Source organism: Dipodomys merriami, unplaced genomic scaffold (assembly GCF_024711535.1).
Source record: "Dipodomys merriami isolate MVZ:Mamm:240054 unplaced genomic scaffold, mDipMer1.0.p SCAF_22, whole genome shotgun sequence".
In the NCBI taxonomy this organism is placed as follows: Eukaryota; Metazoa; Chordata; class Mammalia; order Rodentia; family Heteromyidae; genus Dipodomys; species Dipodomys merriami.
In genome coordinates, this window is record NW_027203604.1 from 8,050,433 (window position 1) to 8,068,749 (window position 18,317).

Below are 18,317 nucleotides of genomic sequence, written 5' to 3' on the forward strand. Positions count from 1 at the left end.
CCCAGGCAAGAAAGATTCTCATCTCCACTAAACTACCAGAAAAGCCAGAAGTAGAGCTATGACTTAAGCGGTAGAGTGCTAGCCTTGAGCACAAAAGCTTAAGGGCAGTACCTAGACCCAGAGTTCAGGCCCCAGGACTGGCACAAAAAAATGAAAAGAAAAAGAAAAACGACTAGCAGTAACTTAACCTAGAGTGTTCTCTTTTTGTTTCTTTAGATCTACATTATTTTATCTATGCTCATACTTTATCTATCTGGGATGAGAATGTGGGTGAATTGGTTGAGAGAGTAGTTTTCCAAATAGTTTTGTTCTTTACAGCATATGACTAGAACATTTCACAACTTGGAAGGAAACATAGTTAAAAGAGATTCTGGAATATGGATCAATGGGTTTGATTATACTGGAATGTCTCATATAACACCTCACATTCCTGAGATCAATGACACAGTCCGAGCTCACTGTGAGGAGAATGCTCCCCTCTGTGGTTTCCCATGGTATCTTCCAGTGCACTTTCTCATCAGGTTGGTTTATTACTTTTCTGCTTAAGTTGGGGATTAGTTTGTTCTCAAATTCTATCATTGTATCAATATTCTATTTATTATCCTTAATTCACAAGTCAACTGTTGTTTATAGTTTCTATCATCACAAAATTTTTATTTCTTTAGTACATAAAGCACTCAGGATATAAACTTAAATTTTTCTTTGAACTGGAGGCCTAACTCAAGTGTTAGAATGACTGCCTTGCAAGCATGAGGCCTTGAGTTCAATATCCAGTACCCAAAAAAGTAACCTTGGCTACAGAAGATTGGTCTCTTCATATCTGTCAGATTTTTTTCATACCCAAAGATGTGTTCATGTGGTCTGAACAACATGAGTTATGGAGAGCTATCCACTAAAATCATCCTAAATATTGACTCTGCCTTTTCAAATAGAAAAAACTGGTATCTTCCTGCCCCAGAAGTTTCGCCAAGAAATCCACCTCATTTCAGACTTATATCCAAAGAACACACACCATGGGATTCTATAAAGTTGACCTTTGAAGCAACAGGTGAGTCAGATGACAATTTTTTCTTCTCCCCTCTGCTTTTGCTTTTTTTTCCCAATCCTTGGCTTGAATTCAGGGCCTGGGCATTGTCCCTTAGCTTCTTTTGTTCAAGGCTAGCACTCTAGCACTTGAGCCACATGCCACACACAGTGTGCCAGTATGGACTGGTTTCAAACCATGATCCTCATAGTTCAGCCTCCCCAGTAGCTAGAATTACAGGCGTGAGCCCCTGACACCCTGCTTTGATCTTTGCGTCTTAAACTTTTTAAGTTGCATGCATGTCTTCTCAAATATATCAGAGTGATTAGCAACTTAGGATGACCTTATAGTATATATTTTTTTTTTTTGGTCGGTCATGGGGCTTGAACTCTGGGCTTGGGCACTGTCCCTGCATTCGCTCTTCAGCTCAAGGCCAGCGCTTGAGCCACAGAGCCACTTCCTAGTGCTTTTTTTTTTTGAGACAGTCTACTATGTAGCTTAGGCTGGTCTTGAACTCACAATCCACCTGCCTCAACCTCTTGATTACCTGGCTTCTTTATCTAAAAGCAATTAAAGCTGGAATTGATTTCTTAAAGAAATTTAGTAAATTTTATTTTTTGATATTTTAAACTTTTTTGTTTTAATTGTACAAAGGGGTTTCAGTTTAATGTGATATATACATATATATGCATGCACTTTGATTACATTCACTCCTACTATTCTTTAGATTTTATTTTTAGGGCAATTTCAGGCTTAAAGAAAAATTGAGCAGAAATTACAGCCTAGTTTAAGGCTTATTGATTTTGTTTTTTATTTTATTATTGATTTGTTTGTTTTGGCTTGCTTTTCTCTTCCTTAATAGTCTTGGATGAACAGAAGTTTTAAATTTTTTTTTTTTTGCCGGTCGTGGGGCCTGAACTCTGGGCCTGGGTGCTGTCCCTCAGCTCTTCAGCTCAAGGACAGTGCTCTACCACTTGAGCCACAGCGCCACTTCTGGCTTTTTCTGCTTATGTAGTACTGAGAAATTGAATCCAGGGCCTCCTGAATGCAAGGCAAACACTCTACTACTGAGCCACCTTCCCAGACCCAGAAGTTTTAAATTTTTATAAAATTTTCTCAGGGTTTCCTTTCAGCAAGAGCTTTTATATTTAGGCTTATGTTTCACTTTGGATTAATTTTTCTGTATGAGAAGTGTATGTGTTAATGCACTTTTTTATGGCCATCCAGTTGCCTATCATCTATTTATTGAAAAGATTTCTTTACAATTCCCTTGGTGCCTTTGTCAAAAATAATTTGACACTGTGTTCATGTAGGCATATTTGTATATGATTTACCATACTTGAGAAGCTGTGTGTATATGCACGCACATGCATACACATGTGCACACGCATGCTAGTTCTAAGGCTTGAAGTCAGGGCCTGGACATTGTCCCTGAGTTTTTTGCTCAGGGCTAGTACTCTACCACTTGAACCACACTTCCACTTCTGGCGTTTTGCTAGTTAATTGGAGGTAAGAGTCTCATGGACTTTACTGCCTGGGCTGACTATGAATTGCAGTTCAGAGATCTCAACTTCATGAGTAACTAGGATGAACGGCATGAGCCCTTGGTGCCTGGTTGCTTTTAGAGGATTTATATAAATACTCATAAATGGTAGTGTTCTGTTTCAAAATTTGTACTCTTTGTCCAGCTACACATAATAAAAATAAGTTCTTCATTTTTAATACTGTTAAATAATTTGTGGAGCCTTGGAACAACTTGATTGAAATGTTTATTTGAATTCCTATGTGAAACCACCTGGACCTGATGCTTTTTTGTAGTTCCTTAACAACTTATTTTAGGAAAATTGGTCTGTTTAATCTTTATATGTTTAATGGATTCAATTTTGTTTTTATCTGTATTTTCCTAGAAACTTTAGTTTTTTTTATTATCAGTTATTATAGAGGTTTATAAAATAGTCAATGTGACTTTTGAAATTTCTGCTTAATTTTATTTTTTGTATATTTGGGCTTATTTCCCTTTAGTAGCTAACCTTTTTCATTAAAAAAGAAAATATTTAGATTTAAAATTAGGTCTGACTTTTTGTGTTTGTACCCCTATTGGGGCCTCACACTCCTGCTTGGCTTTCTTAACACTTGAGCTATACTTCTAGCCCAGCATTTTGATGGCTAGTTGGGAGATAGAGTCTTTGGGTTCTTTTGTGTGGGTTTGCTTTGAACCAGAATCATCCAGGTTTCAGTCTCCTGAGTAGATAGAAGACAGATGAGGTCTAGGTCTGTTTTTATTCTGATTTGTTTCATTTCATTTACTTCTTTGTGAGGTTGTTGTTTCATAGACATGGTCTCACCGTGTGTCCCAGGCTGGTCTTACATTTATGATCCTTCTTAACAATTATTGATATGAGCTACTATGCCAAACTTTACCATAAATCTTTTAAAGAAGACATTTTTCAGATGGAAGCTAGTTTGTTAATAACTGAATTTCACTATGATAATTTATTTGTAATTTTGTGTAACTTCCTGGTATTTCTTCTGACCAATACTTGTTTCTGAATGTTAATACTCACCTGAGAAGGTATGTTCTACATTATCAGCATATAAGTTAAAAAATTATTAAGTACTTGTACAAAGAGATTACAATTCCATAAGTCAAGTTATGAGTACAGTGTTTCCTGGTTATATCACCCCTTCCTTCATTCTCCCCTATTTCCCCCTCCCATCTCTACCCTCGTTACATAGTTCTCTTTTTACATAATATACATTTAATATAATGACTGCATTTGCTCATCCTTCCTCAATTCCTTTTCCCCCATCCCCCCACAACATGTTTCTTCTTCCTGGTATTCATTTTGATAAACAGTTTATTACTTATTCAGAGGAGTTACACTTTGGGATTCCTCCTCTCTCTTTATTAATCCTTTAGTCAGTTTATGTGCATATGCATAGAACCCTATATGTTATCATACATGCTTGTATTTTAGGTCTAGTTTTCACGTATGGGAGAAAACATGCACTCTTTGTCTGATCCTGACTTATTTCAATTTTTTTTTTCAGGTGCATTAATTTCCCAGCAAATGACATATTATTCTTTCTGATAGATGAGTAAAATTCTATTGTTATGTTTGTGCCACATTTTCTTGATCCTATTTATCTGTGGCAGGGCATCTGGGCTGTTATAGCTTGGCTATTGTGAATAATGTGACAATGAACATGGATGTGCAAGTGTCTTTACTATATCCGGTCTTCTCTGGGTAGATGCCCAAAGTGGTATTTTATTTTTTATTCTTTTTTTTTTTTTTTTTTGGGTCCGGTCATGGGGCCTGAACTCTGGGCCTGGGCGTTGTCCCTCAGCTCTTCAGCTCAAAGCTAGTGCTCTACCACTTGAGCCACAGCGCCACTTCCAGCTTTTTTCTTTTTGCTTATGTGGTGCTGAGGAATCGAACCCAGGGCCTCAGGCATGCAAGGCAAGCGCACTACCACTGAGCCACCTTCCCAGCCCTATTTTTTATTCTTTTAGGAATTTCCAAACTGCCTTCCAGAGTGGTTGTACTAGTTTACATTCCCACCAACAGCATAATAAGGTTCTTTTTCCCCTGCAACCCCACCAGCTTGTTATTGCTCATTTTTTTAAAAAAATTCTACTTTTAGTGTTATTGAGATAATATAGAGAGGGGTTATAGTTACACGAATCAGGTAATGAGTATAATTCTTTTTGAACCATGTCTCCCTCTGTTCATATTTTGAGGCTAGCCAATGTTACTGTAATGAGATGGAGTCTCAAAATTGTTTTGATTTGCATTTCCTTTATGGCCAGGAAAGTTGAGCATTTCCTCATCTGTTTATTAGCCATTCTTCTGAGAATTCTCTAGTTCCTTTACCCATTTATTGATTGGGTTATTAATTTTGGGGGGCTGTTTCTTGAACTCCTTGTATATTCTGGATATTAGGCCCTTGTTGGATGTATAAGCTTTTTTAAAAAAATAATTTTGTATTGAGATTAAGTGCTTACATAAATTGTAGGATAGTGATAAAGTCACAAACACATTTTAACCTTCACAAGGCAAATTGTCATTATCTTTGTCTATGAAGTTTGTGAATTCTATAAGCTTTGACAATACAATTATTTCTTATGTGTTGGGTGATATGTATAAGTTGTCTTTTTAGCTTAGTAACTATATTCTTTTCTGCAGAGAAACTTTTTATTTAATGCAGTCCTGTCTGTCAAATCTATTTGCTGAGTCCCTAGAATGCTCTTCAGAAAGTACCTGGCTATGCCAGTAAGTTCTATTCTTCCTACTTCCAGTAGTTTCAAGATTTCAGGTCTTATTACAATGAGGTATTTTGATATTAGTGCAAGGTGACATATGGATCCAATTGTAGTCTTCTACATATGTATGTCCAGTTTCCCCAACACCGTTCATTGAAAAAGCATATGTTTTTGGCTCCCTAGTAAGTATATAAGTACATGGATTTCTTTGTCTTCCAGTCTATTCCATTGGTTTTTTAGGCCTATTTTTATGCCAGTACCAAGCTGTTTTTGTTATTATAGTTCTGTAAAGTTTGAAGTTCAGAATTGCCTCCAACTTTGCTTTCTTTTGTCCAAAACTGTTTTAGCTCCTCGGGTTTTGTTGTTGTTGTTGTTCCATATGAATTTTTTGATTGTTTTCTCTATCTTAATGAAGAATGACATGGCGATTTGGATGCTTATTGAGCTCTCCTTTGGCAGTATGGCCATTTTCATGGTATTCTGCCTATGAAGGGAGGTCCATTTCCTGGTGTCTTCTTTGATTTCTTTCTTCAAATTCTTATAGTTTTCACTATAGAGGTCCTTCCTCCATAGTGGTTTATTCCTAAATATTTTAGCGTATCACAAATGAAATTGTTTTCCTAATTCCCTATCTGACATTGTTGGTATACAGAAAAGCTACTGACTTTTGTGGGTTAATTTTGTATCCTGCTACTTTGTTATTAATCAGCTCTAGAAGCATGGGAGTGAAGTCTAGTGATTTAAGATCATGTCATCTGCCTTACAAGGATAGCTTAATTTCTTTTCCTATTTAAAAAAATTTATTGATGTACAGAGCGGTTAGTTACATAAGTAAGGTAATGAGTATATATATATATATATATATATATATATATATATATATATATATTTTTTTTTTTTTTTTTTTTGTCAGTTGTGGAGCCTGAACTCTGGGCCTGGGCTCTGTCCTAAGGCTTGTGCTCTACCACATGAGCCACAGCACCACTTCTGGCTTTTTCTGCTTATGTGGTGCTGAGGAATCAAACCCAGGGCCTCATGCATGCAAGGCAATCATTCTACCACTGAGCCACATTCCCAGCCCATGAGTATATTTCTTGTTGAATATTGATCCCCTCCCCTCATTTTTCTCCCACTTTTCCTCCACCCCCGCCTCTTGTTTTTTTAATTGGGTTATGTCTTCCATTTGCCATATAGTTTTGCCTATGAATTCTAGGACTGTATTAGAAAGGAATGAAGAGAGTGGACATCCTTACCATGTTCTGATTTTAGAGGAAATAGTTTTAGTTTTTCTCTTTTAGTATAATGGTGGCTGTAGGTTTGTCATTGATAGCCTTTATTATGTTGAGGTATATTCTTTTTTAGCTTCTCCAGAGTTTTATCATAGATGGATGTTGGATTTTGTCAGAGGCTTTTTCTGCATCTACTAAGATGATCATGTAATTGTCATTGGCTCTGTTAACGTGGTGTATTACATTTTTTTATTTATGTTTATTGAACTAAACTTGCAGCTCTGGAATGAAACTGACAATTGTAGAGAATGTTTTTTGGGTTTGTTGTTGAATATTGTTAGCAAGTATTTATTAAGGAGCTTTGCACCTATGTCCGTCAAAGAGATTGGTCTGCAGATCTCTTTTTCATTGAGTATCTGGCTGGGGGATGAGTATAATACTGGCTTCATAGAATGAGTTGGTAATGATCATCCCTTTTCTCTTTCTTGGAAATGTTTGAGGATTACTGTTGTTAGTTCTTTAAACGTCTTACACAATTCAGCTGTGAATCCACTGGGACCTAGACTTTGCTTGTTGGGAGATTATTCAGTCTTCAATCTCATTGCTTTTTAGGGGTCTGTGTAACTGTTTTCTATCTTCTTGGTTCAGTTCAGGCAGCTAGTCTACCTCTAGGAATTTATCCATTTCTTCTAGATTTTTCATGTTGAGTGCAGGTTTATAAAGTAGTACATCATAATCTTTTAGATTTCTTGGATTTTTATTATGATGTTTTTAAAGTCTGTTTTTGTTGATTTCGGTGTTTTTTGTCCATTAGATATGGGTTTGTCAATCTTACTAATTTTTGTTTCATTGATTCTATTTTTTTTTTTTTTTTAGTCTCTTAATACATTGGTGTCTGTGCTGGTTTTTACCATCTCTGTCTAGTAGTTTTGGGTTTGGTTTGTTCTTGTTTTTCTGTTTTAGTCAGCATATAAATTTTAACAGGTAAATATATGATCTACTTTCTTTTCTTATAATTTTGTTCTTCTATATCTTCATTTATTTATGTGTCTTATGCTGAGATAAGAATAGAAGTTCTGGTCTGGAAAGGTGGCTCAGTGGTAGAGTGCTTGCCTTGCATGCATGAGGCCCTAGGTTCGATTCCTCAGCACCATATAAGCAGAAAAAGCCGAAGTGGTGCTGTGGCTCAAGTGGTAGAATGCTAGCCTTGAGCCTTGAGCCGAGGGACAGCCCCTAGGCCCAGAGTTCAGGCCCCACGACCGACCAAAAAAAAAAATACAGAAATTCTTATGTGCAGTCAACATGATTTTATTTTTACTTGTGAGTATATTTAGAGTATTATCTTTTTTTTTTTGTTCCAGTCCTGGGGCCTGGGTGCTGTCCCTCAGCTCTTCAGCTCAAGGCTAGCTCTCTACCACTTGAGCCACAGCGCCACTTCCGGCTTTTTCCTTTTTGCTTATGTGGTTCTGAGGAATCGAACCCAGGGCCTCATGCATGCAAGGCAAGCATTCTACCACTGAGCCACCTTCCCAGCCCTAGAGTATTATCTTAATGGCTTCTTTTACTTAATGGATGTTTAAAAAGATGTACTGGTTTTCATTTTCTAGTTTTTTTTGGGGGGGGGTCCAGTCGTGGGGCCTGAACTCTGGGCCTGGGCGCTGTCCCTCAGCTCTTCAGCTCAAGGCTAGCGCTCTACCACTTGAGTCACAGCGCCACTTCCGGCTTTTTTCTTTTTGCTTATGTGGTGCTGAGGAATTGAACCGAGGGCCTCATACATGCAAGGCAAGCATTCTACCACTGAGCCACCTTCCCAGCCCTAGAGTATTATCTTAATGGCTTCTTTTACTTAATGGAGGTTTAAAAAGATGTACTGGTTTTCATTTTCTAGTTTTTTTTTTTTGGGGGGGGGGTCCAGTCGTGGGGCCTGAACTCTGGGCCTGGGCGCTGTCCCTCAGCTCTTCAGCTCAAGGCTAGCGCTCTACCACTTGAGTCACAGCACCACTTCCGGCTTTTTTCTTTTTGCTTATATGGTGCTGAGGAATTGAACCTAGGGCCTCAGGCATGCAAGGCAAGCACTCTACCAGTGAGCCACCTTCCCAGCCCCATCATTTTCTAGTTTTTATAATTACATGGATGGTTTTATCCTTTTCCTCATTTTTGTGTTATTGGGTGTACGGTTGCTAGCCAGTTCCCTCTTCTGTCAGTGTAACGAAGTCTAGATTCTTTAATAAGTCTTTATTTACTTTCTTTGGTGCTAAAGATCAACCCAGGGCCTTGTGCATCCTGGGCAATTGCTGTATCAGTTACACCCCAGATGCCTGAGAATGTCTCTTTTTTTCCCCACAGAAGCTTTGCTTGTACAAATGGCACTTCAAAGAGTGTGTGTACTTTAAGTAGCTACCCAACAACCCTTGCTCTGAATGCTAGTATTTTCACATTAGGATCAACGTATTTTGCTTATTAAAAATTTGACAGCAAGACAGGTTCTGGTGGCTCATGCCTGTAATCCTAGCTACTCAGGAGGCTGAGATCTGAGGATCACGGTTCAAAGCCAGCCCGGGCAGGAAAATTCTATGAGACTCTTTATCTCCAATTAACCACCAGGAAACTTGAGCTGAAGAGCTGAGGGACAGCAGGCAGACCCAGAGTTCAAGCACCACAGCCAACCAAAAAAAAAAAAATTGACAGCAGGAACAGAGTAGGCATGAACATGTAAGATTGGTCTACAAACTTATTACTTTTACTTCAAATTTGGTATTTTTGAAGTTAGGTTGAGTGTGGTTTTTCACTTTTATTTTTGGCCTCATCTTCCCTTAGTTTCTTGGAAGTTCCAAGTGCTTATTAAGTTGTCAGAAAAACTGGTATTTCATTTTGCTGCCTATGTAGGGAAAAATGAGTAATGTTTTTAAGATATGTTACGTATCAGTTCTGTCTGCAAAGTAAACTCTTAAAAAATCATCCTTAGAACTTTCATGGTATTTTGTCATCTTCCCAGAACTCCCACATGCTTTTGTTAATATCTTCTCAAAAGAATTAATGTTATGAAATTATGACTCATACTACATGAATTGCTAATATCATACAAGAATTAAGTGACACTGTGGACACTGAACATGGGCTTTTTCATTTAAATTCTGACTTTTCTGCCTACTTCATTACTTTGTTGCTAGATACTGAATGTCCAAACTGGTAAGGCTCCCATTTGGTTTGTAGTGAGTACACTTAAAAGTGATTAAGGTTGGGAGCTGGTGGCTCACGCCTGTAATCCTAATTACTCAGAAGGCTGAGATCTGAGGATCACAGTTCAAAGCCAGCCAGGCAGGAATGTCCATGAAACTCTTACCTCCAATTAACCACCTGAAAACCCAGTGACGCTGTGGCTCAAGGGACAGCGCCCAGGCCCAGAGTTCAAGCCCCACAGCTGACCAAAAAAAAAAAAAAAAAAGTGGTTAAGGCAGGAACCTTCACAGTATACTTTGGGTGGCTATCTAAATGCTCTTGTTGATGCTTTTAAATGATCAACTATTCTTCCTTTGTATTATCTTACAGGGCCAAGCCATATGTCATTCTATGTTCGAACCCACAAAGGGTCAACACTTTCTCAGTGGTCACTTGGCAATGGTACCCCAGTCACAAGTAAAGGAGGGGACTACTTTGTATTTTACTCCCATGGACTTCAGGCCTCTGCATGGCAGTTCTGGATAGAAGTGCAGGTGGGAGTATCTTGAAGCTCCATGTGGGTATTTAACGAGAATTTTTGAGTTCAGTATTCTGGGTTCAGAGAACTAACTGATTTTCTGTAGCAGGTCTCAGAAGAACAACCTCAAGGAATGGTCACTGTGGCCATTGCTGCTCATTATCTATCTGGGGACGACAAGAGATCCTCTCAACTGGATGCACTAAGTAAAAAGTTCCCGGATTGGACATTTCCCTCCTCCTGGGTGTGCACCTATAGTCTCTTTGTGTTTTAATATTGTGGATGAGCTCTGAGCACCTGCCTGGTGAATATTTCATGTGGCACAGTTACTTTCCATGTAACATGGATATTTGTTAATGTAAGTTATTGAATTTTAATGAGTCTATGTTCAGAAAGCTTTGGTTAACACTTTTTAGGCCCAAATACTGTATTATGGGATAAATCATGAAACAGTGATGCATGGCCTTTTTGACACTTGAAAATGCCTGTTTTTCTGGCACATGTGGGTAATTGCCACTACATGAGTCATTTTATATGACCTATGACAGAAGCCAGCAAATTCCTTTTACTTCTAGACTCAAGGAAGATGTAGACTTGTCAGATGTAGGCTTATCAGATTATTGTTAATGAGATAAGCATCATTTTCTACTTAATGCTCATTCTTTGTATCACAGGGTAGTGAGTGAATACCATTCATTGCTATTAACTAATGACCTCCCAATGAGATCTAACTCTGCAAATCACTAGACAAAGATTGCCATAGGACTGCAGAAGAAGCATTGAACCTCAGCAGCTCTAAAGCTGTATTTCTTTAGGCAACTTCTTGTTCCTTTTTTTACTGAATATAAATCTACTTTTTTTTTTTTAACTGAATGTAGATCTCTGAGATGACCTGGTGTTCCGAGTTATCTTCAAGTTTCTCTCTCACCAAGTTGAGAAGGGTACATTCTTCTAGCTCTATTTCCTTCTACATTTTTACAGGCGGGCTCAGAAAATTGTGCAAGTACAGGAACGAAATTTCCTTCCTCAGAACACTTGAGTTGCCAGTATGGGTATTCTGTAGTGGAAGGGCAAGAAGATCAGGAATAGTGGACATTTTATAAATATCTTCATTTCATAGGAGTCTTCTATTATACAAAGTTAATCCTAATTTAGGATATAATTTTATTAATGTACTGGGTTCTTTTATTTTGTAGTCAATTGAATGAATAATTTCTCAGTAACTTGCTGTGTAATAGAACTGGCTTCTCTGAGACTTGTACAAGATGAAATCAGTGTACAGATAAGTATTAAGATCTTGCATGATGGCAGTGGTAAGGCCTGATAGGTGCTTTTCATTTTGAAGACAGGAATGTAGCATGTGAGGTGTAATATAGCAATGCCTTTCTTGGCTTCTAGGTTCATCTGATAGGATTTGGTGAGATCAGTGGTAAATTATGCTGTTTCTTTTCCCCATTAAGAGATGTAAAAAGTTACATTGATTTTGAGTTAGTAAGCATAAGCCAAAGTTAGAAAGAAAAGCCATAGACTTCTCAGGTGATACGGGAATGAGAAGTGTTTTTTAAAAAGTAGCCTTTCACTCTGTCTGAACAGCAAGAGCATAGTCAAATGCACAGCTTATGTGACTTGGATAATGTGTTTTCTTAATTGTACTCCTAATATTGCCTGATTTGTGACTCTTAAAAACGGCCCAGGCAAACAGCAGTGCTGAAGGATAGACAACATATTACCTGACTAGCATTGCACATAGGAATCACTGCTTCTCCTGGACTTTGTGGAAATCTTACCAGTCTCAAGTGCTTCTAGTGTCTGGCTTCTGCAAAATACATCTGTTAGCACAGCACAAGTTTTGCAGGGTTTATGGTATTTAAAAAGTCATTATTTATAGAGAAAAACTGGTAATATCTCAATGAATTTCAATATACAGGCACATATTCTTTCTCTGTGGTTAATATGGAATATATGACAAGAAATAAAAGTAAGGCATCATGTTGAGGACACTATGAATATGAAGTTCCCTGACTTTTTACTTTTTAAAAAGAAAAGGTCACCTTTTCTTTTTAATAATCATGGTTTACCTTTGGCTTCTCAATCAAAACAATTCTCTATCAAAACAATTGTTTTGATTTTTTTTAGCATCATGAACCTTTCTTTAATACTGTGCAGTCAGTGACAAGATATTCAGTCTCAGGTCATGCTAATAGTCTGAAAGGCTTTAATGTCAGAAATGGTAAGTAAACACAATATTCATGGCTGTCAATAAGCATACTTCCTATCATTAGCTACTGAGATTTAACTTGTTAACCACCCCTCACTCTTTAAAAGATTATGACTTACTCATTTCTAAAAGGGTCTTTTTAAAAGTACTAGCAAATAAATGTGTTTTCCCCACTAGAGAATCTAAATGTAACAGCACAGTACTGCATATTCAAGGAAAGTGAAAAATTGTGGTTTCAAAGTAGCTCTTTAAGTGTTTGTTTCCACATTTTAGTGGATATGAGTAAGTGTATTAGGATTCCTTGAAGTATTAACATAAAGGGAGCTACAAGCCAACCTGCTGATTCAGGAAGAACAAGTGTGTATGTCTGTTTCTTTTCACTGGTTTGATGACATGTTAATTGTTGCCTTAAAATGTTACTGAAATAAATTTTAACATATTTGTTGTATCTTTTTAAACCGAGACATTATTATTTATACTCTCCCATATTTGAAGGTTTTTTCCATGTCCACAGTATTTTAACTGCTGCTCTCTAGCTCATATACATAGAATTGCTATTTTAAAGAGTGATATGAGGGAAAAACTCACCATGGAAATGATCACTTAAAAAAAAAACAACCACCTGGGAATGAAATGGTACACCTGAATTTTACAGAAAGTATATAAACATGTTCTGTTAGTTGGTAATGTTGAATATCAGCATAGATATAAATCATCTGCACTAGGGAGAAGAATTACAAAAGGCCTAATTAACAATTTTTTTAATTGGGGAGGGGGGCAGAGTGGCAATAGGAACAGGAAGAAGGAAAGAAACTGGAAGGACAGCACCACCACTCACCAAAACAAGAGCCCATTCTTGTTCAGTGATCTCTGTTCAAAGATTTTACAGAATATGTACCCTCAGAAAAGTTCAAAAGTTTAACCTGGTTAAGTAAGCCACTTTCTGTTAAACACTTCTCATGTCCAATAAAGTCAAGATGTACTTATGTGTACAGGTACATTATGTCTGTTTTGGTTGAAATTCACACAGAATTTTAGAGTACATCTTTTTTTTTTTTTTTTTAATGCCAGCCCTGGAACTTGAACTCAAGGCTTGGGCATTATCCCTGAACTTCTTTTGCTCAAACCTAGCAGTCTACCACTTGAGCCACAGTACCATTTCTGGCTTTTTCTGTGTATGTGGTACTGAGGAATTGAACCCAGGGCTTCAAGCATGCTAGTCACTAAGCCACATTCCCAGCCTTAGAGTATACCTTTTTCTTGACACTGACTTCATTCATAATCTTTTGTCCAATTTGATCCTACACCATGACCAAGTAAGATTTGTCCTAGAATGCAAGGTTGGTTCAGCATTGTAAAACCAGTGTGGCATACTATATTAAAGAACAAAATCACATAATCACCTCAGAAAATATCAGGTTTTTTTTGTTTTTTGTTTTTGGTCAGTCTTGGAGATGGAACTCAGGGCCTGGGCACTGCCCCTGAGCTTCTTTTGCTCAAGGCTAACACTCTATCACTTAAGTCACAGTGCCATGTCCAGCCTTTTGGGTTTATGTGGTAGTGAGGAATCACACACAGGGCTTCATGAATTCTAGGTGCAAGCCACATTCACAGCCCAAATTTCAGTTTTCTAAAAATTCAAAACCCCTTCCAGGATTGAAAAAAAAAAAAGTCTCCTTAAACTTAAAAGAGGAACTTCTTTAACCTGGAAGAAGATATCTATGAAAAATGCACAGCTAACATCATAATGACTGTATTGCTATTTCTGAACATCATCTTGGTAGATTCAACCAGCACAATTTGGCTTTCTAGATTCAAAAGGAAGAGTTAAAACTACCTCTAGCTGCAATGATCTCTGTCAGAAATCTTAAGATCAATGTACCAATGGCTCACACCTGTAAAGCTACTTAGGAAGCTGAGATCTGAAAATCAAGATTTGAAGCTAGCCTGGGCAGGAAAGTCCCATGAGACACATCTCCAATTAACCACTCAAAAATTGGAAGTGGAGCTATGGCTCAAAGTGGCTCTAAGTTAAACACCCTACAACCAAAAAAAGAAAAAAAATCCTAAGAATCCATAGGAAAAAACTGCATCGAATATTGGTGTAACTCACTTAACTATACTTCTATACACAAGAAAACCCCAAAATGAAATAATTTCATTTACATGAACTTTGAGAATACTTAGAAATAACAAACTGGGTGCTGGTGGCTCGTATATCTGTAATCCTAGCTACTCAAGGGGCTGAGATCTGAGGATCATGTTTTGAAGCCAGTCCAGCTAAGAATGTCTGTGAGAGACTATCCCAATAATCTACTCAGAAAAAGCCGGAAATAGTGCTGTCATCCAAGTGGTAGAGAACTAGCCTTGAGCAAAACAGCTCAGGAACAGTGCAGCGGCTTCTAAGTTCATGCCCCCAAGAAAAGTAACACTACAAAATATTGCTGAAAAGGCACCTGCCTGGATTGGAATATTCTAAAAGACAGTATTCTCTAAACTGATTTTCAGATTGAATACAATTCCTATCAAAGTCTGCTCTGTATATGTGTGTGCTGGTCCTGGGCCGTGATCTTGAACTCTGGGCTGGTGCTGTCCTTGAGCTTCTTTTGCTCAAGGCAAATGTTCTACCACTTGAGCCACAGCACCACTTCTGGCTTTGGCTTTTTCTGAATGGTTTATTGGAGATAAGAGTCTCAGAGAGTTTCCTGCCCAGACTGGCTTCAGAACCTCTATCTTCAGATCTTAGCCTCCTGAGTAGCTAGGATTACAGGCATAAGGCACCAGCACCCAGGTGTGTGTGTGTGTGTGTCCGTCCGTCCCTGAGCTGTGTGTGTGTGTGTGTGTCCGTCCCTGAGCTCTTTCACTCAAGGCTGGTGCTCTACCCCTCTATCTTCAGATCTTAGCCTCCTGAGTAGCTAGGATTATAGGCATAAGGCACCAGCACCCAGGTTGTGTGTGTGTGTCCCTGAGCTCTCACTTAAGGCTGGCTCTCTACCCCTTGAACCACAGCCACTTCTGGTTTTCTGGTGGCTCACGGGAGGGCAAAGTCTCACGGCCTTTCCTTGTCTGGGCTGGCCTTGAACCACGATCCTCAGATCTCAGCCTCCTGAGGAGCTGGGATGATAGGCGGGAGCCACCGCACCCGGCTTATCCTCACTTGTGTGTGTGTGTGTGGGTGTGTGCGTGCGCGCATGCACTGAGTCATAAAAGTCTCTAGGAACTTTTCTACCTGGGCTGGCTTCGAATTGTGAGCCTCAGCTCTCAGCCCCAGAGCCACTGGGATTACAGGTGTGCGCTACCAGCCGTGCTAGCCAAATGAGCACATGGATGGCAGGCATACATCCGTTTCGCATAGCCCAAAGCATGCAATCGTGCAGAGAGGATTCTTGCTCTCGTTGGAGGCCAGTTTTTTCAGGTGAGGGGTCAAGGCTCCGTGGGTACAACATACTCCCCCAATCTGCATTTGGTTCCTGAGTATCATTTGTAAAGATGCTTTCTCTTTGCCTGTCGTCTGCGTCCAAATGAATAACCTCGCTTTCAGCCCTATTTGTCTGGTCTTTTGGCACTCACCTCATGGTTTATGAGTACAGATTGGGCTCAGTCTTAAAAAAAAAAGTGTGTGTGTGTGTGTGTGCGTGCGCCAGCACCGAGGTGGGGTGTGGTGTGTGTGTCAGTTGTGGGGCTTGAACTCTGGGCCTGGGTGCTGTCCCTCAGCTTTTCAGATCATGATGAGCACTCTACTACTTGAGCACAGCGCCATTTCTGGTTTTCTTGTGGTTAATTGGAAATTCATGGAAATTGCTCTCCGGGCTGGCTTTGAACAGAGATCCTCAGATCTCATCCTCCTGAGTAGCTATGATTACAAGCATGAGTTACTGGCACTTGGCTGGGTTTTAAGTTCCGAAATTTTTTTAAGTGCAGAAATTAACAAGTTGGCCCTATAACTCAAGCGGAACTTCAAGAGTATACCCAAACAGCTGTACAACGAAACAAACATGGGCTCACTTCTTGAAATTTCCTACACAACCACCACCAAGAGTATATTACTGGTAGGAGATAAACATGTAAATAAATCACTGTCCCAGAAATAAGCTCATATAATGGAAGTTGATTTTTGACAAGCAGAAAAACCATTCCAATAAATGGTGCCCACATGTTTGAACATCGATTGATATGAAAATCGATCCCTACTAGATCCCTCTTCATATCATAAATAAAATAGAACAAGCATAAATGTAAAAGCTAAAAGCATAAAATCATTTGAGGAAAAAATAGGCATAAAGATCTATAACTTTGTATTATTGCTTCCCTAGCTATGAAATCAAAAAGCACAAGCAACCAAAGAAAAATAGGATAAAAAAGAACAAACCTAGGATTTTTCAAAGGATACCATCAAGAAAAGATTGACAATGAGAAAATATTTATATACCGAATATGGATCTAGTATACAGAAGATATCACTGGCAAACCAGTGGTAAAAGTATAAATGACAATGGATGAAATGCCCCTAGAGACCGGGGGGTGGGGGGGGTGGGGAGGGGCAGAGCTTAGCCTAGGATCTTGGTTGGAAGTTTGTGAGATTCCATGTTGACTAATAGCTAAGTATAGTGGAATGCTTGTTCCCCTAACTCCCAAGTACAGGTGAAGCACAAACAAGATTGTAGTCCAGGTTGGTCCCAGCATAAGGCAAGAACCTATTTCAAAAATAACCACTGATGGGGCTGGGAAGGTGGCTCAGTGGTAGAGCGCTTGCCTTGCATGCTTGAGGCCCTGGGTTCGATTCCTCAGCACCACCTAAGCAAAAAGAAAAAAAAGCCGGAAGTGGCGCTGTGGCTCAAATGGTAGAGCAATAGCCTTGAGCTGAGGAGCTGAGGGACAACGCCCAGGCCCAGAGTTCAGGCCCCATGACCGGACCCAAAGGAAAAACAAAACAAAACAAAAAACACTGAAAAGCTGGGTGCTGGTGGCTGAAGCTCATAATCCTAGCTCTTCAGGAGGCAGAGATCTGAGGATCACAGTTGGAAGTCGGCCAGACAGTAAGGTCCATGAGACACTCATATCCAATCAGCCACCAAAAAGCCAGAAGGGGATCTAGGGCTGTGATAGCAAAAAAGCTCAGGGATAGTGACCAGGCCCCGAGTTCAAGCCCAGGACTGGCAAACTGAGTCTGGATGCTTGTGGCTCATGCTGTAATCCTAGCTACTTAGAAGACAGATCTGAGGATTAAAGTTAGAAGCCAGCCTGGGCAGGAAAGTCCATGAGATTCTTACTTCGAATTAACCACCAAAAAACAGGAAGTGAAGTTGTGGTTCAAGAGCACCAGTCTTGAACAAAAAAGCTAAGGGACAACAACCAGGCCACCAAAAAAGAAAAACACCATACAATTTTTCCTGCAAAGATATACAACTGGATAATAATAAAAAGTGTACATTAGTCATTAAATTGAAATATTAATTATACTGACATGCCTATTTCATATACTATATGGATAGCTTTGATCAAAAAGTGAATATTGCTAGTAGAGAGGGATATCACTGCTAGTGGAAAAATTAGACATTAATTGTGGAAATAAGCATTTTCTCAATAATTTTACTGGTTATGTATGACCAACAAGTTGGATCTCTAGAGAAACTGAAAGTATGCATCCACAAAAAACTACACTGTAGTCCCTTTATTGATAGCTATAGGTATGTCCCAAGATTCTTATTGAGTTCTTCAAACATGGATCATACCCTATTTATGCTATCTATACATACTAGCGATGTTAAAAAAAGTCTTATCTATAAATATAAGCTAAAACTTTTTATAGAGATTTTTGTAATTTTCCAATTAATATTTTTGGACTTGAAGTAACTGTAATTGAATCCTTAGAAAGTGAAACCTTG

The 18,317-nt window shown here is 38.8% G+C and overlaps 1 protein-coding gene across 2 annotated transcripts in view; it reads left to right on the top strand.

The window, feature by feature from the left end:
• Positions 1 to 12,890, top strand: part of Ermp1 (endoplasmic reticulum metallopeptidase 1) — a 45,638-nt gene extending 32,748 nt beyond the window's left edge. The window contains exons 12-15 of one of the 2 annotated variants that reach the window (XM_070033247.1): positions 319 to 521; positions 933 to 1,048; positions 10,067 to 10,230; positions 10,321 to 12,890. In XM_070033247.1, the coding sequence (XP_069889348.1) occupies positions 319 to 521; positions 933 to 1,048; positions 10,067 to 10,230; positions 10,321 to 10,488 (651 nt within the window). In that variant the 3' untranslated portion in view covers positions 10,489 to 12,890. The remainder of the gene's footprint in view (positions 1 to 318; positions 522 to 932; positions 1,049 to 10,066; positions 10,231 to 10,320) is intronic. The other variant, XM_070033248.1, reaches the window with a different exon arrangement.
• The last annotated feature ends 5,427 nt before the right edge of the window (positions 12,891 to 18,317 follow it).